A 24,466-nucleotide genomic window follows, 5' to 3' on the forward strand; every position below is an offset into this window, starting at 1 on the left:
ATTTATTTATTTATTTTCCTTGCTGTAACACGTGACGCTTCATCACCACGTGGTGCATGTTGAACCCAGTCTGTGCTCGTACATGGGGTAATGTAATTAACCCCCATTTCAACATCAGGATCGACCTTTTGGTTCACAACGTTGGATGCTTATTTATTTATTACGTACGCACACATGCATCGCGGGATATTTGACTCTCCTTCCCCCGTACACCTTGTACATTTTCCTTCCCTTCCCTTCCCTCTCCTCTCTCTCCTTCCAAACTATTGTCCTCCCTTGCTTCCACAGCACTTCTATACTCTGCCATACCTTTTGCAAACATTCTCCCCTATCTTTTCTCATTTTAAATCTTCTCAGTTCTCAAGTTGGTACCTCTGCGTACGTAATACATAGATGCCCCGTTTTATCTCGAGGCTCGAAACCTGGACCACCCTGCCCAGCCATAAAGGTATTTTTAATGTACAAGACGAAGAGTGAAATCTCTTTTATGGCTGGCACGACAGCACATGGGGAGGTATGAACACACACACACACACACACACACACACACACACACACACACACACACACACACACACACACACACACACACACACACACACACACACACGCCATCGACCCAGAGAACGACCCGGCTCTCGAAGCTATCGCCATGGTGATTGAGGCATGACGAGACATCAATGTGTGTGCCATCCGTCGCAAGGATGTTCGGCCGGAGGATCCATCTGCCGGGACTGGTGGTGGTTGCACGTTAAAGATCCCACGGTGTCTTTCACTACGAGAAGGCGAATTATCACCGGCATCCTGAACGAATTCTAAATTCCTATCAACCCAAGTGAAGTGTCAGGCCTGGCCAACCGGTTCGTGAAAGACTGGCCAAAAGTGTTCCACGGCAGACCCTAATTCGGACCATCAATAGAAGAAGAATCAGTGGAGGAATATCCTTTTTGGTTTTAACATCTCTATTTGCTCGACGTGATGTTTTTGGAGAATTAACCGAAGGTTTTTGTTGTTGTTGTTGTGTTTCAGGAAGAAGGTTTCTCCTCAGTGAAGAATATCTTGGATTGAAAATCTTCCAGAACAGGATTTTCTTGCTTAACAACTTCAACATTGATAAAAGTAAGTTATTTGATCGTTGCTCGTTCGCTGTAACCTGACTGAAGTTTCTGGAAGAGAAAGAAAAGTGCATGAATTAATATTTTACGTATTGTTAATTTACATTAAAAAAATTTTTTACACCAACAACAAAACTAGAATAGCGCTCGGTGGAGCGCACACCTCCGCCAGGCTGAACCGTTTACGTTTTGTACCCCACCGAGAAGGCCAGATCCGGATCTTCACCAAAATCTCATCATTTCGTCCTTTACACGCACCCAGCATGTCCAAAAATCTCGTCCAAATCCGTGCACAACGTTTTGAGATATCCTGCAGGCAGCCAGACGGACAGAAAGGAGTGAAAACATAACCTCCTTCACCTTCGGTGGCGCAGGTAACAAGAACCGGACAGGTGAAAATATAGGATTAATAAAGGAAATCGCTGGGATAGTAAAATGGCATGATCGACGGATTGGGTTCCACATCTTAAGACGTTCATACACTAATGGGTGCTGATTGATCTGAAGGTCACTTTTTAAAATTTAATACTTGAGGTCTCTGCTCCTGGAGGAGCTAGATGACAAGGTGAAGCAGATTTACAATAGTGTACCAAACGGTATTGTGGAGGGATGGAGGGTATGGACACACACAAAGAGGAGTACCATTGACCCAGAGGAGGTCCTGACGGAGCTGACCTGGGGAGATCATGTCACTCGCTTGCAAAGTTGGAACAACCCGATGCCATATTGTTGCAGAAATGGGCCCTTAGTGGGTTATTAAATATCGGATTAGCCCAGATCCCCCCTTAAATGCACGTTTTGCCAGGTTGTTTGATAATCGGGCGTTACATGTGTGTCGGGAGGTGTAGCAGGCTGTCAATTGTTCATACAGTGGTGGTGTACCGAGAGGCTTCTTCTTCCTTCCCCCCTCCTAACCAGCCCCCACCCGGCACCCTGAGAATCAGTCAGCAATACATGCCGGCAACCCATTGGAGGAGAGCTGCTGCAATCTCGAACGATGGACCAATCACGGGTCCCCAGAGGCGGTCCGTAAGGCCCGCCCCAAAAAGGCAAGAGGAACTGGCTGCTGTGTGGAGTCTGCGATCTGCTTCATGAGGAGTGGTTTGGTCGGCTGTTCCTCCTCGGTTATGGATCCAGCCTGAGGTCATCCACAGGTTCATCCTGAGTCCAGTCACGGAGCCTCTGACTGTCCTGACTCCCTGCACGGCTCGACACGTCTTTCATCACATCGATCCGCCTGCGGAGCCCAACACTGGGATTGGCCTAGTCTGGTGTATAGGCCAGGCCTGGATTTGCATACTGGACCTTGTGAGAAACCAGCTGGAACACACCATAGATCTTTCTCTCCTGTGCCGTCGACCTTACGGGGCTGAACGCGCCGAAGCTGGTGCGTGAGCGGTGCGACAAAAGGAGGCCGTCGCCGCCATCTTGCCATGCGGCATGCGCGAGCGATGCCGATAGGAGTACGAGCGCCATCTTGCCACGCGGCATGCTCGAGCTTGGGCGCTAGAATCCGAGAACATCGGCTTGTCATGAGCCGTATTCGTGCCTTCGACACTTTTCCTCTCGTCCATGAGGCATCACCAAGTACTCCGTGTCTTGTCTGCATGTTGTCCAGGTCTAAGGTTTATTTCGCTAGGGCTCCCTTCGAAACCCGTATCTGTAGCTACCTAGTTAAGAGCGGGTTATAGATTAATTATAACGTTCGTGAATGCTTTGCTTGTGTCGTGTTCCCCGATGTGTCCCCAATAAATCTGGCTGAGTTATACGAGATTTGCCGCCTTGAGTTTATCCGTGCCGCGCCGAGGAACAATCCGCTCGATTTGTATATAAAACCAAAATGATTACGGACTGGCAGACTTCGCTCGGTCTCTGACAAACCCAGTCTGTAGCCGGGGTCTATATCCCCAACTGGTACGGCCCAGGTGTACGTTGGTATCGTGATCCGAGGCGCGTGACCCGAGACCTGTGCCGAACTAGCCGGCGTTATAACCCCTGAGACGGCGGTGCTGTTAAGTGACGCCGAATCTTCAACAATAACACTTAGAAACCCCATTGTTCTCTCCATGCGAGTTGTGATATTAAAAATGTCAAAAACATGTGGTGGAGGGGGGCAAGGGGGTGCAACTCACAGGATCCATAGCTTTCCACCACATCACAGGCTGTCCACCTCACCCATTTTTTTTCACCCGTCTGGTTTGTTTGTTTTGTGCTTCCGCTGAAGAAGTCACCGGAGTCATGTTTTTGGGTTGTCCGTCCTCGCATACATTCGTGTGTACGAACAGACAACTCGAAAACATAATGCCTCCGGCGACTTCGTCAGCGTATGTACATCCGTCCGTGCTAATTTTCTGTTGACTCTGCAGTCGCTTTGCTGATTGACACAAAGTTTTCACCATAGGTGTGACTACTAATGTCGAATGTTTTACTGCTAATTATGATGTCATAGATCATGTAGTGTGGCAGCCATGTTGGGGGAAAAAGGAAACATTTTGGACCTCGATCTCCAAAACCGTTCCATTGAAAACAAGGACAAATGTGTCCAAGAGCAGCATCCGGAAGGCTTTGTCGGCTAAAAAAAAAAACAACTTCTGATATTTCGTCACGTGCCTTGATTAAGCCAATAGCGAGACCCGTCATAGTGTATTTACGTATTTACGAATTTACAATACATTAAATGGAATAATCTTTAAATAGTAACGTGAACTTTTAGAAACTTTAAAGCAAATGTCCGAATGTATTGAAAAGTTCACGATAGACGCTCTCAAAAGGCACCGTCCATGTGAGGAGGTGTACAGGTGTTTAGTATTGAAGGAGATCCGGATCCTGTATATAAAAGAGCCGAGTCCGAATATAAAGGTTTTGTCTTCACAAGAACAAGAAGAAGAAGAAGAAGAACAACAACAACAACACCAACACCGAGTGTTCTTAGAGCAGCGTTCGCTACGCGAGATGCTGCTAAAAATGTATACTTTGCACATGGGAAGTACTCCTCATGGGAAAGAAGTGATTTTTTTTGGGGGGGGGGGGTTGTCATAGGTGGCTTCATTATGACATCATAATTGCATACATTGAATGCTTTATCTGATAGGTATGAAAATTTTTGAGGGTCTTCTTGGGCTAAATTATATGGGGGGGGGGGGATTGATGTCATCATTCATGTGGTTCAGCAGCCTTTTTTATTATTATTATTATTTTTTTTTAACATGAAAGTCTTCAAAAAATTTCTTCTCTAAAATTGCTGAACAGGTTGAGGCAAAACTTTAGTTATGATTACCTCTCAATGAGGAACAAAACGTTCTCCACCGATGACATCACAGGTCACATGGTTGTGCAGCTGTGATTTTTTTTTATTTTTTTTTGAAGATATTTTGAAGATATTTTGAAGAAGATAACAAAAAAATATTTGCCTTAAATTACAACCTGGTCGGGCGCATGGTCTAGCAGTTAGAATTATTTAATATTTTGAATCTGGGTTCAGGAATTGAAATCGAACTTGGGACAAGTATGTATAATGATGTAATAATGTGGGCAGAAATCTGGCGGTCGAAGAGTGCCCTTCTAATAAGTTTTTTTTTTTTGTTTGTTTGTTTACATGGTCAAGGCTCATAAAAGAGCTCGAACGCAGAACGGATCAGGACGAAACATGGCAGCAGAAGGAGATGGGGAAATGCCAACAGCAAGGCGGAGGGAGAAGATAGACAGAGACGGACAAACAAAGGATGTGGGTAACGATGAAAGGTCGGGGTGGACAATATGTGGTTTAAAGGGTGTCGAAAAGATCATGGTTTTGGATGGGAGATGATCTGAGATGGTGGTGAACAGCTGTCTTGAAGACTTGGAGGGAAGATTGACATTGAATAGAATGTGGAAGCTCATTCAACAGGCAGGAAAATAAAAGGAATATGTTAGTGTCGGTGAGTAGTGGTTCTGGATTTTGGCAGTTTCACGAGGAAGGGGTTGCTGGTGGACTGCATGCATCGAGCAGATACCTGGGGGTGGGGGGGGGGAAGGACAAGGCACGGAGAGGGCAGAGGATGGACCAGAAAGGAAGCAGAGGCAGACGGAGAGACTACAAACCTGTCGGCGATGGCGAAGTGATTGGCCCATAAACTCAGCTTCATCATGAGAGATCTTGAAGACCTTGATTTCCATGGCATCAAACTGAGCAAATTGAGGCAAGGGTGTCAGTCCAGAGGGGAGAGCAATATTCCATCAAGCCGTGGATGAAAGTTTTGTAGGTGGATAGGAGTTCAGGTGTGCCAGGGAAGGACTTTGTGCATCCACCATTGTGCAGTCGGTGCTTTAGAGGCCAAGTTGAAAATGTGGTTCATTTGTTTGTTTATTTGTTTGTAAGTAGCATGTTTCAAAAAGTTGTGGACAGGTTGTGTCTGTGATCAGGATGAATCAATTTGATTCTGGTGAAGAATTAAAAAAATATTTTCAGTAATTCTTCATGATTGAGAGTTGGGGTGAAAAACGATGTGTGTGTATATATATATATATATATATATATATATATATATATATATATATATATATATATATATATATATATATATATATATATATATATATATATATATATATATATATATATTATACATATAGTCATGATATCTCAAGAAGTTGTTGTTGGATGAGTTGGGTAGGTGACGAGAACAAGCCAGTTACATTTTGGTTAAGGTCTGGGTGCAGAACCAGCCCGTCAGTGGGATACAAAATGTAAAGTGTTCAGCCTGGCAGAGGAAGCACTCTACCGACAACTGCAATAGCTTCCGTGTTTATTTATTTATTTATTTATCATTGAGCTTCAGTGTGTTTGTCCAGGCCATAACGTTTTTACCAATTGAGCGAATTTAATCAAATCTTCAACAAACCTTTGTGAGGATATGTAGAACAAAAATTAATAAAATGCACAATTTTTTTAAACTGTTGTTTTCGTCACGTTTAGTTCAAGTACAAAGCGGACACAGATGGGCTTTGCATTTTGAGATGCTTTCTCGTTATCTCTGACACCGAAGGTGGAAGAAGGTCATGTTTTTACCCCTTTCTGTCTGTCTGTCTGTCTGTCTGTCTGTCTGTCTGTCTGTCTGTCTGTCTGTCTGTCTGTCTGTCTGTCTGTCTGTCTGTCTGTGTGCAGGATATCTCAAAATGTTGTGGATGGATTCGGATGAAATTTGGTGGGCAGGTTGGGTGTGTGACAAGGGTGAACTGATTTGATTTTGTTGAAGATGCGGATCTGGATCTGGCTACAATAATTTTTTTTTTTAATGTGATTCTTCACCATTGAGAGATGGGGCTAAAACTATATACACCACGATATCTCAAGTTGTGGATGGATTCGCAGTTGCACGATATCTCAAGGAAACGTTGTGGACACGTTGGGTATGCCATGTGGACGAATAGATTCAATTTTGGTGAATATTCAAATGCAGAGCCGGGTACGAGAACTTTTTTATTTTATTTATAAAGTGATTCTTCACTATTGAAAGATTGGGCCAAAAATGATGTATAGCATGATTTTTCAAAAAATTATTGGGCCTGATATGTTTTACTGGATCAGGCATTGTGTGACGGAGGTATGCTCTCCACCGAGTGTTGTTCTCGTTTCTTGTGTTTTCAAAACTGTTTCCTTTTACTGATGTCAAAGGACCATTCCAAGTGAGAATATATATATATATATATATATATATATATATATATATATATATATATATATATATATATATATATATATATATATATATATATATATATATATATATATATATATATATATATATATATATATATAACGATATGTTTGGCTGACTTCTTTGGTAACACATTATGCAAATTTCAGCAGTCAACATGATGCAAAAAATATTAAGAGATTTGTTTTGTCTTCTAAAGTCCACCACACACAAGTCCTTCCAACACAACAAGCCCGTGTGCGACGGTGTAGTCTGTGAAAGTCCCTGACAATCATGTCATGTGCAGTATTCTACGACTACGTTGTTGTAGCACGATGTATTGCCCAATTAAACTTCAGCCTTCAGTGACTTCTGGCCGTAGCGTCAATATGGCCAACTTTTGGCAGAAGAGAAAGTGGCCCAGCTCGTAAATGTGTGGTGCGATCATGCCAATCTGTATGACGAGAGCAGTAAATTGTATTCAAAGTGGGATGTCAAGCCCAAGGCATTTGGGGAAATAGCAGCTGCACTTGTTTGTGCAGGTTGGTTTCTGACGATCGTGCACAACGCACGTCCTCCACCAGCTCGGGATAGAATAGAAAGTTTGAGAGTTGTGCAATGTGCGGCAGCCGATGACAAAACGTGGTGGTACAAGGTTCGTCACTGACAGCGTTGTTGCGTCGCATTGGCGAACTTCATCTCGTGTGCGGCGGGCTTAATACATGTATCAGTGCCACACATCGTGCCAATTTGCAATTGGTATCAAATTTAACTGTTGCCGAGGTGTTTTCAGTGATAAACCTGGTTGTCACTCAATGTGTTCTTTGCTCTACTGGAACTTCATCCTGACCTCAACCTCCTCCCCTTCCTCTCAACCTTCTCCCCACACCCTCAGGTTTTTTTATTTGTTTTGATTTTTTTTTAAAATGATGTTACAAGCATGGGATAGAACAGAAAGTTGGTTGTGATTCTCCAATCTTTTGGTACTGTGTCCCGGAAGGGAAATTTATGAATTCCATCGATGACAAGATCGCAAAGGATGAGCTCATCCTCAAGTCCGAATTGCTGACATTGCTACACAGCTGTGAGACCGAGGAAGACATGCAGCATTTGTGCAGGACAGTACGAAGGTTGTGCATCGTTTTGTGTTTGTGAAAAATGTGTGCAGCATCTGTTCTTGTATTGCTATCATATTGTCTTTGTCACTGTGCAATGTAAAACTCCCACTATCTGACAAGATGGTATACAGAGGTAGAACGCTTAACTTCGAGCTGTCTCGCCTTGGTTAGATTCGTGACCTGACACACACACACACTCCTGGATTGTTTCTTCTTCGGCAGGATATTTCATCACAAAATGCACCGTCCTTCAGATGGACGTTAAGCTGGCTGTCCTTTCTACAAGCATTGCTTGGTGGATGTAAAAATATCCCACAATGTCTTTCACAAAGAGTAAGTGAGGGATCAGCGGCATCCTGAACAAATTACCAATCCTGCCTCCTTCAATAAACCCTCAGGCTTGACCATCAGGTTCATGAAAGACTTAGGCCAAATGCTTTCCCCGACAGTGTGAGATGTGAGAATAGGTGCAGTTGTTATGTTGTATTAGATTGTAATTCCTCCCAGCAAATTTCTAACAAACTTACAAAATGGTTGAAACCAATCCCATTCAAGCTTCTTGTGCCCCTGACATTGGTTGGAATTTCAGTAGTAATGTTAAAATGAGCAAAACTTATACTTTCAGCAGTTTGTTATTGTTGTTGTTATGGTTATTAGGTCAGCGAGCCATTCGATGTCCTCAGATCCATCCATCCGTCTGTCTGTCCGTCTGTCAACTATTTTTATTTTTCTATCTCCGAGACGTCTCGGCCGATTGAGTTCTAACTTGACACGATGATAATACTAGTTGCTCTCTATAGATCGTCTGAGCCCTTTTTCACGTCTGAGGCCGATTGGTCGAATGGCCTATAAGGAAGCATCGGACGGCTATAATGCATAATGGGTTTATTAGGGATTATTAAGAAGATTTCATTTGAACAATTAGTTTCTCGTTACCACTGTCGTCTGGCCCTGTTTATTTGGGCAACGCAAGGTCCGCTGACTTCAACACGGCTTCGCGCGGTTATTTTAAGTTCAATTTAAATTCTGTTTTCACTTTTCATCGTCGCTAAGGTTGATTAACACTCGGTTACATCAAGTCTTGTGAAAATTGAGTGTTTATATCCTCGGTCTGTGTGGAATGCATTGCAGCGAGGGGTAGCTTCCATGGGCTCCCGTCCGTTTCCATGCCATATAACAAGGCTGTCTTAAGTTCTAGTTGATTTCTGTTTTCACTTGTGGGACCTTCTGGTGTAGCTACACGTTTAATGAAGATAATTTCCGTGCAAATCCGCTCAGAAACACACTTTTCATGAGGAAAATATATTCAATTCAAACTAGAGGGGGAGCACTCGGGAGAGTGCAAAACCTCCACCGCCAATACTGCTGGGTCACTCAAGTGAACCTTATATCTTATTCATTAAATATGATATCAACAGTGCTGACAGAGTTATAGTTCTTTTCTCCATTTTTTGGGGGGGAGGGAGGGGGGTTGGAAATCACTTAAAACATGTAGAAATGCAAAAAAAAAAGAAATCGAAATTTTGTTGAAAAAAAAAAGTTGCAAAAATTTTTTTTTCTCTTACAATTTTTTTTTTGGTGGGGAGGTTGGAAATCACTTAAAATATGTAGAAAGGCAAAAAAAAAATTTTCTCTAAATTTTTTGGGGGGGTTGGAAATCACTTAAAATATGTAGAAAGGCAAAAATAAAAAATTTTCTCCAACAATTTTTTTGGGGGGGGAGTAACAATTTTTTGGGGGGAGGGGTTGGAAATCACAAAACATGTAGAAATGCAAAAAAATTCTTTTTTGGGGGGTTGGAAATCACTTTTAAAACATGTAGAAATGCAAAAAAAAAAATTTTGGGGGGGGGGGGTTGGAAATCACTTAAAACATGTAGAAATGCAAAAGAAAAAAATTTGGGGGGGGGGGTTGGAAATAATTTAAAACATGTAGAAATGCAAAAAAAAAAAAATTTCTCTAACAATTTTTTTTTTGGGGGGGGGGGGTTAGTCATTCCAAGTCAAAAATTCAATGGCATGATCCTTGGACCATACCTAACCCCCCCCCCCACCGTCGAAATCCGTCGAGGAGTTTTTCCGTAATACTGTTCACAAACAAACAAACAAACAGAAAGGGGTGAAAACGGTAACCTCCATCCATCTTCGATGATGGCGGAGGTTAATAACCTTGAGACTCTGGAAGGGACACCACATACTTTCCGTTCACTGATTCACCTCGTAACCTGGCCTCCTGAGGGACTGCTTTTTCGTAGCGTCTGTGAGATTAATGTTTATATTTTAGATGGTTTGGGGATGTGCTCTACAAGTATCTGAAATAATTCTGGTGAAAAACGGAAGTTTAAAGATTTTGTTAGGGCATTTCATTCGACGTGAGCTGGCTGGTCACGTGACGCCGCTCGGACGTGCAGGCAGCGAGTGATTGAGCTTCACGGTGGCCCGAGGGTCCTTTTTAGTTGGGGTCCAGCTCTGTCCTGGATACAGCCATTAAATGCACACACTTTAGAGTATTTATTTCACGGCCATAAACGTGGGTTTGAAAATTGTATAATGATGTTGGGGGATGACGGTTTTGCAGAACCGGCAAAATATACTTGAACACTGAAGAACACAAATTACCACCTTGTCACTTCTAAGATCCTTCAGTTTTGCAGTACTTGGACATGTTAAATATGGTGGTGTATAACACTGCTTAAACAGTGCTTAACTTCTGGAATTTTTGTTTCAACCAACTTTAAAATCATCATCTTATTTTATTTGAACACTGCACGGGGTAACGTGTTCTATGAACTCTGTACTACAGTATTACAATAAGTGTCAGGTGTTCATGTTTGTTAAGGAGTAGTAAACTGTGTTATAAAGCCAGTGCTCAGAATGATTCTGTTACTGGTTTTAATTACGAAATACGCTTGCTTGTGCTTGCTTGTTTTAAAGAAGTACCTTAGGCAGCGATGCATTGAGTGTCATGGAGCAATTAACGCCTCTCTAGTTTAGACTGAATGACAGTTTTGCTAACTACTGTTGTTGTTTTAGCTTTGTCTTGTACTCTTTTTTTTTTTTATTATTATTATTATTTTTTTTCCATAAACGGTAGTTTTGAAGTCTTGCTTCAGGATTTGCTATTTTGTGCCCACATAACATAGAATGTGATGGACATCGTCTTTTTTTAAATGCTTAGTATTGTATAATAAAGATTGCACCGCGTGCGTGTTTTGCTTGTTGCAGGTATCACAAGAACCATGCTGGCTCAAATCAAGAGTTCAACTTTGGCTCTGTGTTAATGCGCCTTTTTTACATCAAGGGCCTTCATAAGGAGGCTTTGGACCTGATCATGGATCCTGTAAGTGTTCCTTTAATAATGTTATGGCAATTGATTACTGAATGATGATAATTTGCAGGAATGTGAGTGTGATGTGGGTTTTATTGACATTTGTCTTTGCAGGAATTGGAGTCGTTTTTTAATTTTCAATCTTATCACATCCTCGTGGACCTCCTGTTTGAAAATGAGTGTTATGAAGGTGGGTTTTGGTTTATTGCAATAGTGGCAAGGAGCTGCTGCTGCTGCTTCTCTACCCTGGAACAATTTTTTTTTTTTTTTTGCTATACTTTGTCGAGGCTCATACAAGAGCTAACATGCAGAACATATAACAGGGGGGAGAAGGAGACTAGGGGAGAGGGAAGCACACCAACAGTGTGGAACAGAGACATTAGGAGATCTGTGGAAGGGAGCGGGATGACTCGGGGTACACGGGGTAAACAAGATGGACATGACGGGGACTTTCATGAAGGAAAGCAGCGACTTTGAAGGAGGTGGGTTTGGGGAGGATTAACGGGGATAGAAAAGATCATGGCTTTGAATGGGGGAAGATAAGAGATGGTGATGAACAGCTGTTTTGAAGACCTGGAAGGAAGAGTGGGATTGAAGAGAGTGTGGGAGTTTATTCCAAAGGCAGGAAAAACAGGAATGAAAGAGTGAAGGTGAGCAGTGATTCGTGATTTTGGTAGTTTGATCTGAAGGAGATTTGCTGACGGACCTTGAGTGACCTGCGGAAATATGGGGGGGGGGGGGAACGGGGCACATAGAACATACAAAGCAGGTTAGTGGGGTAATGAATTCCAATTGTATCAGTATGAGAAATTATTACAATGTACCAATGAACTTTTCACCCAGTGTTCTGAGATTAGTCTCTCCCCCCCCCCCACCCACCCCTCTGCCAACCACACTTCCTCCCTCTCAATGCATTCCCCATCCCCTCCGACAACACCCCCATCCCCCCCACTATCCCCCCCCTCCTTCAACACATTCCTCTCACCCCTCAACATGTTCCTCTCCCCTCCCCCATCCATCCATCCATCCATCCATGGAGACAAGACTCTGTGCAGAGCGTTGGTGCTGCCTAAGCAGTCTCCTTGGCTATTAGGCACAATCCTGGACGGGTCGCCACTCCGACACAGGATACCAGAATGCTGGCCCTTATTGGAACAATATTGTTGCGAATTCGCGCCCGCCAGCGTGCGAGCGGCCACGTAACTCGAATCGCGGCACATCGCCGACCGGACGGACAATTCTGTCGTGACCCTCTCGGACTAACGCCGGGAACTAGTCACGGGTGGGCCTTTCGGCCTCACCACGATCGTGCCAATCGGCCCCCCGCGTGGGATATGGTTGTTCGCCAAATTCGACCTACCTAAGTACCCACACGGAGGGTAGACCGGGCGATCGCACCTCGCCGCAGGTCGACTCCGGACACGGGCCACTTAAGCGACCCGTTCCGTACTATCGGGATAACCGAGCGGTGTTATCGTCGACCTCGACAGTTCCGATTAATTACCGGGCGTATTAAGCCCACTACTAACCCTTTACGTGAAGCAAGATGGAGATTCAATTAAAGAAAAGACGAAGCAAAACAGGAAAAACAGTTCAACATAATTCACATTTATTCCGCGGCACACGGAAAGCACACATATACAATTACAACAATTATGCACCAAAAGCAGATGTTACAAAAGAAACACAACAATGCAGATCTACTACCGACTACGCGAGCACACGGCAACACTTACACAGTTTTACTTTACAGACGGCGCCGACAAACCTTTACCTGTTCATCTACAAAGCTGCTTATTTCCCACCACTATATTTTAGTTTACTTTTGCCTGTCCTCCCTTATCCAGCTCTTCCACAAGCGAGAATGTTTCACATTGAGAATAACATTGCTTTTTACCTTCTGCTACTGAAGATTAAGGAGGTTATGTTTTCACCCCTTTCTGTCTGTTTATTTGTCTGTGTGCAGGACATCTTGTTGTGGTTGTGGATGGATTTGGATGAAATTTTGTGGACAGTTTCGGTGTGTGACAAGGAAGAACTGATTAGATTTTGGTGAAGATCCGAATCTGGATCCGATTACGAGAATTTTTAAAGTGATTCTTCACCATTTAGAGATAGGGCTAAAGATGTTGTATCGCGTAATATTTCAAAAAGTTTTGGATGGATTCGGACGAAACCTGGTAGACACGTTGGGTGTGTGGCAAGGACAAATTGATTCGATTTTTGTGAAGATCTGGATCCAGATCTGCATACGAGAATTCTTTAATTTTTAAAGTGATTTTTCACCATTGAGAGATTTTGCCAAAAATAGTACAAAACTATATAGCATAATATTTCAAAACTGTATTTGGCCCGATATGTTCTCGTGGATCAGGCATTATGTGGCGGAGGTATTGCGCTCTACCGAGTGCAGTTCTCGTTCTTTCTGCGATACTTAAACAGCCCCTTTATTGTTATGATATTTTTCAAATCCTCAGTGCCAAATGTATGAAACGCCTTCTGTTCTAGATGCGCGGAATGTTATTAGCTTGATGGAGAACCGTGGTTGGAAGTTGTCGTTTATCACTAACGTCCTGGAGTCTGCCATCTATTACAAGCTGGTAAATAAAATGCTGCAAAACTTTCCGCAATATTTGCTTTTTAAAAAAAATTTCTAAGCTCTCCTGTTGGGATCGAAGTACTCGGATTGATAACTTATTCTTGCTTCACCATCACCCCACCTCTCACTTACACCTTCCCATCCAGAACACACCTGAGGCGTACAAGTCCTGCTTAACTCTGATGACGAAGATATTGCAGGAAAAGGAAAAACCATCACGAAGGATGGTCTGCTTTGCCATCGCTTTGGCTTTGCAACAGGTACCTCAACATGGCAAAGGAGATTGACCATGTGCTTGTTGATGGTTGCTGGAGGATGATCCAGAACTGCAGGGTCTAGCAGAGTACTCACTTCCTCAATAGTGACCACCGGCTTGTGGTAGCAACTGAAGTTGCATCTTAAATCCGGGAGAATGGTACCATCCCAGCCTAGGCTGTATGTTGTCAAGCTCAAGGATGAGAGGGTAGCTGAGGAGTTTTTGAACAGGCTGAGTAGAGATTTGGGGGTGGTCTGGGTGCTTTGGGGAATCCTGAAGAGTTGTGGAGTGCCCTCAAGACCACTGTCCTTGATGTTTCCAGTGGATGTTTTGGAACTCACTCCGGTGGAGGAAGAATTTTGACTTTCAAGTGGCATTGGATACCATTGACCAAAGTCGCAGGGCCAGGCTTAATGGCAGAGCTGAGCTGTTCAGGGAGTTGAGGCGTAAAACTGTACGTGTGCTGAGGGTGGACAAGGAGGCCTATTTGCGAGGAATCTGTGAGGGGATAGAACATCACCTGTGGATAAGTGATTCTCGTCCCGCTTACAGCGACCAGGTGAGTGCATCAATACGAATGAAACTTTGCAGGTTCATGGTACTCAATGAGTACTACAACTTTGCCTCAGGACATATTGACCGATTTCGCTTAGGTCAGGGGTCAAAGGTCAATTAGTGCAAAAATCGATAATATGCGACAGCTGGAGGTGCCTTCACGCCAAATGCTACTCATCCTAGGGTTATGGTCGGATGGTCATGAAAATTCACACTAATCGTCTGGAATACATTGTGCACAAACGATCGAGCCAGATTTTCGATTTAGATCTTTGTTCACCCGCAGCACCCCCTCGAACTTTGAGGATTTCCGATTTCAAACCGCATTTTCGGTACTTTTCATTCAAATGGATACCGAGTAGTTATCAGTAGATGGAACTGGATGAGATTTGATATGCATAATCTTAAGGTGATTCCCTATCCGCTATACGACATCCATTTTGCTCGATATCTTATAGTTTCCATGCTCGGCGACCCATCGCCGCCGACCGGCTTGTCTGTTTATGTATCGGATATCTCAAAAAGTTGTTGACAGATCCAGATGAAATTTTTTTAGACAGGTTCGGTGTGTGGCAAGGCCAAACTGATTAGATTTTGGTGAAGATCCGGATCCGGATCCGACAATTAGAATTTTGTAAGTGATTCTTCACCATTGAGAGATCGGGCCAAAATCGATATATAGCACGATATCTCAAGAAGTTGTGGACGGATTGGGACGAAACTTGGTGGACATGTTGGGTGTGTCGCGCGGACGAATCGATTCGATTTTGTTGATGATCTGGACACGAGAATTATTTAATTCTTCAAGTGATTCTTCACTCATGAGAGATGGGGCCAAAATCGATGTAGTACTGCATAACATGATATTTCAAAAATGTATTGGGATCAGGTATTACGTTCTCGTGGATACGATACGTTCTCGTGGATGAGGTATTACGTTGCGGATGTATGCGCTCCACCGAGTGCCCTTTTTAGTTTCGCAGTTGTTACTGGTGTTCGTCAGAGGTGTGTACTGGCTGCCACACTTTTCCACTTTTCGGTGAAACAGCCGTGCTCTCAGCCAATGATGCTCTCACTGACACAGCCATGTGCCGCATCCGAATGAAGAAGAACAATGTTTGCTCTATTGTATTGCAAACGTTTTTAATGCCCCATTGAGCATGTTGTTTTGCCGCAGAATGACATGGAAAAGGCAAGGACACTCTTTGACAGTATCGATAACAAGAATACAACCCTTTGCTTCAACCTGCAGGTGATAGTAATAATTGGCATAACTTTGGTGTTGATGTCCATGTATAAAAGTGTATGATGCATGTTAAAATTGTTTTCGTTTATTTTTTGGTTGATGAGTTTATAGTTAAGATTTTAATTTGCTACGACTCGGTTAAAGTTGTGTTGGAGTTTATTTTGCTGTGCCTGACGAGCTTCCTTTGCACACTTGTGACATTTCAGCTGCTGATGCAAAGCAAATTGGGAAACTTTGATGAGGTCTTGACACAGCTGGCTGCTCTGGTCCTTCAAGAGACAGGGAGGAAGTTTATGAAGAGGGTGTCTTCTGAAGTTGTAAGTTGATATATCTCTTTTCCTTTTGGGAAGAATTCATTGCAGATGACTGTTGTGTGTGTTTGTTCTTGTTTGTTGCAGTCATCATGGCCGTTATCGTCGTGTGTTTTGCTTTGTCGTGCATGGTAATACGATAAGCTGTTTTCGCAAAATAAACTCCTGATATTTTCACTGACGAACCACCGGAAATGCCTCTCACCTGGCACCTGGAGGTGAAGCAATTGAGTTGCATGTTAAACAGGAGTGAGAATTGCTTTGCAATTACATGTTCCCCCCTTCCAACATGCTATTTTCGAAGTCCAAAAAGGGCATAACTCTGAAAAATTGACGAAACGCCCTGAAACTCGAAATTGTTCTGTAACTTATCATAATAAATCCGTGTACCAAGTTTCAGTTGAATAAGTTTAAGGGTATGGGGTGGAAAAAGTTGGAAAAACCAGAGGTGAGATGGATGGACGGACGGACAGACGGAGGGAAACCTTATCGTCCCCTCGGGTGAAAGTGGAAGGGGACTAATAAACCATTTGATTATTTTCATTCCTAAACTTCCTGCACAATTGAAATTTGGAATTAAACTGCCAAAAGTTTGGTGCTGACTGATTGCTGGTTGTGGTTTGGTATAAAGATCAAGTTTCTCTGAAGTGGTAGCATCGGAGAGCGAGCACAGCTATGGAGGAGGAAAGGACATTCGATGGAATATTGATCTTAGTGCATGGGAAGAAAGAAAAGCTCGTGTTTTGAGCCTCGTCAGAGCTTCTTTTGCTCCGACCTCGGGTGAATGCTCGAAATGTCCGCCGTTCTTTTTTTTTCCCCACGGTGGTTACCATACTTCGATCATCATTCCATTGTTCGACCTATCTGCTGACACAGATTGACATTAGCCTTCTCGAGTAAGTCTAGTTTTTCATTGTATCCAGGATGGGGACTTCCATTAAGGTTGGGTTGCACTAACAGCGTTTGCGTGTTCATGTGCAGCTCACCGCGGTGCACCTGTTGATGAGCAACAACGAGATGACGTGTCAGAGGCTTGACCAAATCTATCAGAGCCTTATCAAGGCGAAGCTCATCACGCACACTTCTCTCGACTTGCTGCTGTTGTCTTCCTTCCCTCCAAAATACGTGGAGTCAGAGGTGACGAACTTGCAGAGAGACAGATTTCACAACGTAAAGGCTGAGCTTGTGGAAGATTGAGGCATGCCCATTTCTTTTGGCCTTTTACCTGCAGTAACCAAATACACGAGTGAAACCCTTATAATTGTTGGGAAGATTGGATCAAAAAAAGTTCCTTCCCCCTTCCCCACCTTCCAATTTATGCCCACAAGATTAGTGAGAAAAAAATGTTTTTGGAAAGGGGAAGTCCTCTCTTAAAGGTGTCTCATTCAAATTCTTGTGCTGCTATATGTCTCATGAGTTGTATTCCCTTCCTCCCAGCACATCGTTTTCTTCGCCCTGTATAATTGGAGCTATTCTGGTTTTTCCTCTCTCTGAATGTTTATTCTTCCCATTTGAGTCTTTACTTTTGTTTCATCAACTGTGATGTTCTTGTAAAGTAAAACTGTCATTTTATTTGCTAATGCTGAATTTCCCCCTTTATTTATTCTGAACTAGCAAAGGTGCTCGGCAATGCTGCGTCCCTCTTCCTACCGCTTCCCCTACATCGTCCCTTCCTCCCTCCCACCGCCTCCCACCCCACCCCTTCTGCTTCCTTCCTTCATCCCACTCCTTCCTCTTCCAGACTCCCAACTCCTCCTACCCTGCTTCCCTCGCTCCTCCCACAAAGGAATTTTTGCAGGGTCTATATTAAAGTGTAAGTGTACGTAATACCTTCTAAAAAAGAAGTGAAAAAAAACGATCTCTCAGCAATTTCCCTGGTGTCCTCCCAACTAATTAATTATTATAAATAGCAGAGTGCCCACCCTCTGGGTGGCTCAAATTTGTCCACACTTGCTGAAAAATGTCTTGTCTGTGTTTTGTAAGAAGACAATAGATGTTTGTGTGGTGTGTGTTTTAAAAGGTTCAAGATGGTCTCTGGAGTATGTTCCAATTGTAGTTGGTGTCGAAGGGGTTGAAATGCTCTCAACTCTCATGCATGTAAAAAAAAGATCCAAGTGGTCTAAAGCTCTAAATGGTCAAGGGTTCAAGCTGTCGAATCTGTCTTAAGGGTCTTTGTGGTCTAGTCAAGAGGGCCTTTGGAGTGGTTTGTGGCTTTAAAGGTGAGGGTGGTGGATGAAAATGTCTTTAGGACAATCCCCAGGTCTGACTTTGTGTGCCAAATGTGGTGGTTGTCGGCCCAGTGGTCTTTGCAAAAAACAGACAGACAGATTTTATTTATTAGGTGGTCGAGTCATTGAAGTCAAATATCGTTGTTCTTCTTCTGCTTTAACAACCACAATTATTCCCACATTGATGTGGGATTGGCCAGGGGAGGTTTTGGTCCAAGTCTTTCATGAACTGCCTGATCAGGCCTGACGTTTGATTCAGATTTGGCCAGGGTGCCATTAATAGCTCACCTACTTTTCGTGAAGGACACTGTAGGACATGCACTGTAGGACATGCAACCACTTTAGATCTTTGAGGTCTAAAGGTCAAAAGTTCAACAATGGCTAATTTTCTAAAATCCTCAGTTTTCATCTGATTGACTAAATTTGAAGAGGATTTGCATATTTGTTCATTGAATTTAACCACCAATTATTTTTGAGGTCTACATAGGCGAAAAGGTCAACATCGGCCAGATTTCTAAAATTCTCAATTTTCATCCGATTGACTAAATTTGAAGAGGATTTGCATATTTGTTCATTGAATTCAACCACCAATTATAATTATTTTTAAGGTCAACATCGGCCAGATTTCTAAAATTGTCAATTTTCATCCAATTGACTTGAAATTTGAACAAAATTTTCATATCACCTCACTGAATTCAACCACCAATTATTTTTTGAGGTCAACTTAAGCCAAATTTCTGAAAGCCTCAATTTTCGTCCGATTCACTTGAAATTTGAGCTGGATTTTCGTCCGATTCACTTGAAATTTGAGCTGGATTTTCATAACAAGCTCGAATAAGCTAAGATCCTCATCCTCTTAATGATGACGTCATAAAACGAATATGACGTCATTGTGATGTATCAAGTTTGTGTTAAATTATCTGTGCTAATGCCCGGCTTGATTCCCGCAAACAAAATTCAAACAGCTTGCCCAGTTTCGGAGATAATGGTATAGGCGATTTCCATTAGCGGCGATATTATGACGTCAACTTTTTTTTTTCTAGGAAGAATTTCCAAAATCAGAGATGGTTACTGCCTGCGCGTGGGCTTTCTGCATATACATGGCAAGTTTCACGAAGATCCGATGAAAACTCTGGGTTGATACAAAAAATGTCAAAAAATAGGAATGACGTCATAAAAATTGATGACGTCATAGTGATGTATCATATGGGCGGTAATTCATATGTTCGATTCCTGCTAGCAGAATTCAAAAAGCTTGCCTAGTTTCGGAGATAATTTTTTAGGTGATTTCCATTAGCGGAGATATTTTGACGTCATAACTTTTTTTTCTCGGAGGAATTTTCAAAACCGGAGATGGTTAGTGTCTACACAGGGTATTTTTACATCTATACGCCAAGTTTCGATGAAAACTGGAGGCTGTGAAACAGAAACGTCCACAAGAACAACAACGTGAGTAAGACTTATCTAAAAATGACCATCATACATCACATGGTCTGGCAGCCATATTGGATCGAAGGGAAAAACCTTTGAAAATCTTCGTATAAGAAACCGCTTAACCAATCAATGTGAAATTTAACGAATTGATCACCTACCCATGGGAAATATGGTTTGATAGATGATGTCATCGGTCACGTGGTCTGGCCGCCATATTGGATCAAAGAAAAAAACAACTTGAAGAGAGTTGGCACACACCAAGTAGTTCTCAAGACTGCGTGGGGTTTGTATTCTATGAATACCATCCAGTTGAATTCTCAAATGCAATCCGGCTGTCTCATTACTAATTCTCTTAGATAAGATGGATTTATTTGGGCCGCGAGAAAATAAAAGTTCACAGTTTGACTTTTTAAATGCCTGGGAAAACTTAGAATGCGTCCTCCTTGAGGGTAGTCCAAAAATGCCGATTTTTATTTGCTTCGCAGGTTTCACTCCAGTGATTTATCTCTGTACATCAAGTAAACCTCGTGGGTAAGCGGTTCAGTCAGTTTTTGGAAACGGCCGCTCAAGGTCGTTGTTGCGACTGTTTTGTATGCAGCATGTGGCTGCTAGTTGCATCATTTTTCTGGAAGATTGTCTGTGCCACTGATGCAGTGCCCCTACTATCAGTTAGCTGGTACTCATTATGACGGGCTAAGTCAACCCATCTGTTGTTATTTCAACGGCACGACAGGGGCTCAAACTCAAGACCCTAAGATCTTAAGCCAGTCGCCTTTAACCATTAAGCCAACACAAGGCTTACTAAAGGTCGTCTATCATAAGAATAAAAGAGTCGGACATTCGGCGAGATGATGACTTGTACTATTGAATGCAGTTTTATTTGGGATAAGATGAGCACCATGCAGAAACACGATTCTTCGACTTGACAGAATTTGAAGACAAAGGCAATGACTGCTTGAACTAAAGCGACCTCTGCAACCATCCATATATACAGAAATTATTTATAAAGCATTTCAATCCGCAGTGCATCACAGCATGGCTCGAGCAAATCAATCAGAAAGATTCGCCAAACACGTCGTTCATGACGAATAAATCTCCAAAGAATATTGTTCAGAGTTGTTGAAGACATTGAGGCCATCTTCTTATTAAAACCTTTCATCTACAATTGCTAACGTGTTGTCATTTCCTGCTCTGGCCTGTATGATAACTTTTGTTCTCCTGCACAGGCTTCTTTTGCTACTTAATGTCAAACACGTAAGTGTATTTGCAAGTTTATTCTTCAACGTGATCGAAGAGCAGCATCATGATTAAAGTCTTTGATAAGTTTATTTATTTATTTTTTATAACTTTTTTTTCAGGGTTGAAACCTATAAATCTACTGAAATTTCAATATTCATCTCAAGGAGGTGGGGATAGGCAAGGCATCTGCCTGGGGGATAGCCAGATGGTGGCCCCTGGAGTACTGGTGGAAAGTAGATGCAGCAACACGCTGCTCCAGCGCCTGCTCCCATACCTGACCTGACCGAACCATTGAGAGGTGCAATAAGCTGCCCAACACTTTCAAATACTGTAAACCAAGGAAAGACACCGTGGATAATTATGACCGCAAATTGTAGCTGTACAAACAATAGTGAGATAGAAAGTTTTTCGTAATTTATTCAGCCGACACTGCAAGACAGAGTGAGACGCAAAAATACAAATCTGTAACATATGATGTCTGTCCGAATATTCACAGGCAGACATTCTGCAGGTTGTATATTTGTTTTGGGGGATTTGGGGATTAACAATGTGAAAGATTTGTCCTGACATTGTGTGCGGTACTACAAGGTGTGGTTAATCCCAATGAAATAGAAACTTCCTGATCACCTTTTCTTGTGAACCAGTTAACCAACCTCATGTCACTTTTCATCAATCCTTGTATCATTCAGGATGAGGATTCAAACTGATAGCAGCATTCTTTGGTTGTGTATACTACGTCAACGTCGTATAACTTCAAGATGATACACATCTACTTTAATGACTTAACTTATAAGTTGGAAACGCTACATTTATCAAATATAAGTAAAATCGAGTGAAGCAGGTCATGACAATGAGAACAAGTCGGACACCAGTGAGTTGAATACATGGCCAATAAGTTCAAAATTAAAGTCTACTAGCATCACAATCTTTTAATGTACCATCAGCAGCAGCCTCCTCATTCATTTTAACCTTTTCATCAAAATCTCATTCAGTATTTTGTCTTGACCTTGATCAAACGTCCTTCGGCTTTGGGTATTTTCCAACTGAAACAACACTCCTACTCTTTACGTTCAGCACTTTCAATCACCTTAATTGTAAGCAGACATGATCATGGAGTGCCTTGTTTTGTGGAAGGGTTTCGGAAGAGAAGAGGAAGGTAGAAGTCTGCAGAATAATGAGTGGATGTAAATAAAAGGAACAGGTGTGAATAATGAGTGGGAGAAATAGCCGATGGGAAGGAAATCGATAACATGGAAAGTTTTATAAGGAACCTGACGAGTACTATATCTTCACGTCGGGTTTCTGTTAAGGCTCATGTCGGATTCTGTGAGCAGTCAATTGGACCAATCGGTTTTATCAACCAAGAGTTGATCATGCTATGCTAAAGACCATGGGAAGCAAAATGAAGCAAATATTTTGGATGTTAGCCCTTCATTTGAGCAAGGTACGGGCTAAGACCCTAAACATCAGCTTTGCTTCTCACGGAGGTTAGAATTTCCTTTCTCACCTTTTAGTTAATAAAATATCTAGTCATAAGCAATCAATTTGGTGTGAGAGTGGGGTGGATGGGAATTGGGAATAGCACGAAAGGAGAGGGGCATAAGTCCATTTGTCATGGTGAAAAGACAGTTATGGGAAGAGGAAAGTACACTGAGATGATACAGTGCTGGTCATCATGTTGATGGAGATTATGTAAAATGGAGGCACTATTTCTGTGAATGTGCCATGGTATTGATGGCGGAGATAGGGACACCCTTGAGAAGAAGATCGAGAAGTTGAGGAGATCCTTGGGGGAGTAAGGAGAGAATTAAAAAGAAAGCAAAAGCAAGACAAGTTTAAGATCCGGAAGGAAAATCATGACACTCCTGTTTAATTCATTATCCTGCTGGATTATTTTGACATCACCATAAAACTGCCCTTGTTGTCCTGTTTGACGGTGTTGAAAATCATCAAAACAATGTCCTTGTTGTCATCTTCGATGATGGTGAAAATCATCTTTGAGGCAATATATCCCAAGGGTGGATGCAGTCACAACCATCTCATGCGTTTACATGCAGCCACTCTCAAGGAACATGGCAAAAATTGCCCCATTGTGGGGTTTGCAGCAGGTTCCATGCAGCATGTAAACGACGTGGGTAATGAGGGTTGCGAAGAAAAGACAAGATGGGTCACTGTTGTAGCCATGAGATGACCTATTTTCTGCTTCATTAGTGGTTGGTGTTAGAGCAAATGTTAGCAGTGTGGTTGGTGTTAGCATCAGTATTAGATTTTGGAGGCAGGGTACAGGGCAGGCTGTGAAAAGCTCCATATGCAGCCTCACATACATATGAGCTCACCTGGCAGCAGACATTGGGGTTGGGGTGGCCGCACGTGCTTATTGGACAACTGGTGGGAGGTGGGAAGAAGGAGTGGGTGTTAAATGGTGGAAAGAGCCTTTGTCGAAGGAGTGAATTAAGCACATTCAAAGGTGGATGACATATGGATGGAGAAAAAGGAATGAGAGTGAATGACGGTGGAGAAAATATTTTACCAGGTGGTAAGAATGATGGACGTACTTGACTAGGTCTCTGAAAATCCAAGTCGAGGGATACTTTTATGACAAAAGAAAAGGAACATCATTCCCATTCAGAGGTTTAACCATGACGAGGTAGATGAGAGATAGGGTCTCCAGGTTTATGTTCATACCTTTCACCTCCAGCTTGCAGGACACCTCGGCCTCTCCGAGAGGATTGACAGCTGAACAAGTGTAAACTCCTCCATCATATGAGCTTGGTTTTCTGATCTCAAGAGAGCAAACGCCTTGATTGATCAACATGCGATAACGAGGGTTGTCTGTTATCTCCATTTTGTTCTTCAACCATAAGAATTTCGGCTGGAACACAGATCAATGATTAGCTTGGAGTTACAACCAAGATGTACGCATTTATAACTTTCAGGTGGTCACCCAAAATGATTTATTCTTATCAACCTTTGGGTTTCCACGGCAACAGCAGCTGAGAGTGGTGTTGTATCCAGCCACAGCCTGAAGGTCCACCAGTGGATGGGAAAAGATTGGTGCTTCAGTGAAGTCGTGTTCATTATATAGTGGATTCTTGTATGGTTTACCTGCATGGGAAGAGGGACGGGATTGTCTTGGTATTTATTAAGTCTTGGTAATTACTTGTGTAGCGGACGTTGCTAAGGGGTATACACACTTGCCTCAGCTGTCTTGCCTACGTTCGAATCTCATTCCAGATAAAAACTGTCATCCGGTTGTTTCACAGGTAGGGTGTTTCATCGGTGCAATACTACTCTTTGGAGGTCTCTGCACTTTATTAAACAGAATATGTGTGCCGTCCCTTGGATGGACATTAAACTTGGCGT

At 42.6% G+C, this 24,466-nt stretch overlaps 2 protein-coding genes across 3 annotated transcripts in view; one reads left to right on the plus strand and one right to left on the minus strand.

The window, feature by feature from the left end:
• PTCD2 (pentatricopeptide repeat domain 2) overlaps nucleotides 1–17,782 on the plus strand; it is an 18,750-nt gene extending 968 nt beyond the window's left edge. The window contains exons 2-11 of the mRNA XM_085874949.1: nucleotides 1,030–1,119; nucleotides 7,791–7,920; nucleotides 11,133–11,247; nucleotides 11,350–11,425; nucleotides 13,744–13,835; nucleotides 13,981–14,094; nucleotides 14,413–14,649; nucleotides 15,823–15,897; nucleotides 16,098–16,208; nucleotides 17,184–17,782. Of these exons, the coding sequence (XP_085731075.1) occupies nucleotides 1,030–1,119; nucleotides 7,791–7,920; nucleotides 11,133–11,247; nucleotides 11,350–11,425; nucleotides 13,744–13,835; nucleotides 13,981–14,094; nucleotides 14,413–14,649; nucleotides 15,823–15,897; nucleotides 16,098–16,208; nucleotides 17,184–17,399 (1,256 nt within the window). The 3' untranslated portion in view covers nucleotides 17,400–17,782. The remainder of the gene's footprint in view (nucleotides 1–1,029; nucleotides 1,120–7,790; nucleotides 7,921–11,132; nucleotides 11,248–11,349; nucleotides 11,426–13,743; nucleotides 13,836–13,980; nucleotides 14,095–14,412; nucleotides 14,650–15,822; nucleotides 15,898–16,097; nucleotides 16,209–17,183) is intronic.
• Nucleotides 17,783–21,502: 3,720 nt separating this feature from the next.
• Nucleotides 21,503–24,466, minus strand: part of MYBPC1 (myosin binding protein C1) — a 60,095-nt gene continuing 57,131 nt past the window's right edge. Inside the window, exons 24-27 of one of the 2 annotated variants that reach the window (XM_085874947.1) lie at nucleotides 24,072–24,208; nucleotides 23,789–23,975; nucleotides 23,440–23,488; nucleotides 21,503–22,889 (exon numbers count right to left, since the gene is read on the minus strand). In XM_085874947.1, coding sequence (XP_085731073.1) covers nucleotides 23,478–23,488; nucleotides 23,789–23,975; nucleotides 24,072–24,208 — 335 coding nt within the window. In that variant the 3' untranslated portion in view covers nucleotides 21,503–22,889; nucleotides 23,440–23,477. The remainder of the gene's footprint in view (nucleotides 22,890–23,439; nucleotides 23,489–23,788; nucleotides 23,976–24,071; nucleotides 24,209–24,466) is intronic. The other variant, XM_085874946.1, reaches the window with a different exon arrangement.

The sequence above is a fragment of the Eptatretus burgeri genome, chromosome 3 (assembly GCF_056783735.1).
Source record: "Eptatretus burgeri isolate ZD-2024b chromosome 3, Ebu_testis_v1, whole genome shotgun sequence".
NCBI classification, from domain to species: domain Eukaryota; kingdom Metazoa; phylum Chordata; class Myxini; order Myxiniformes; family Myxinidae; genus Eptatretus; species Eptatretus burgeri.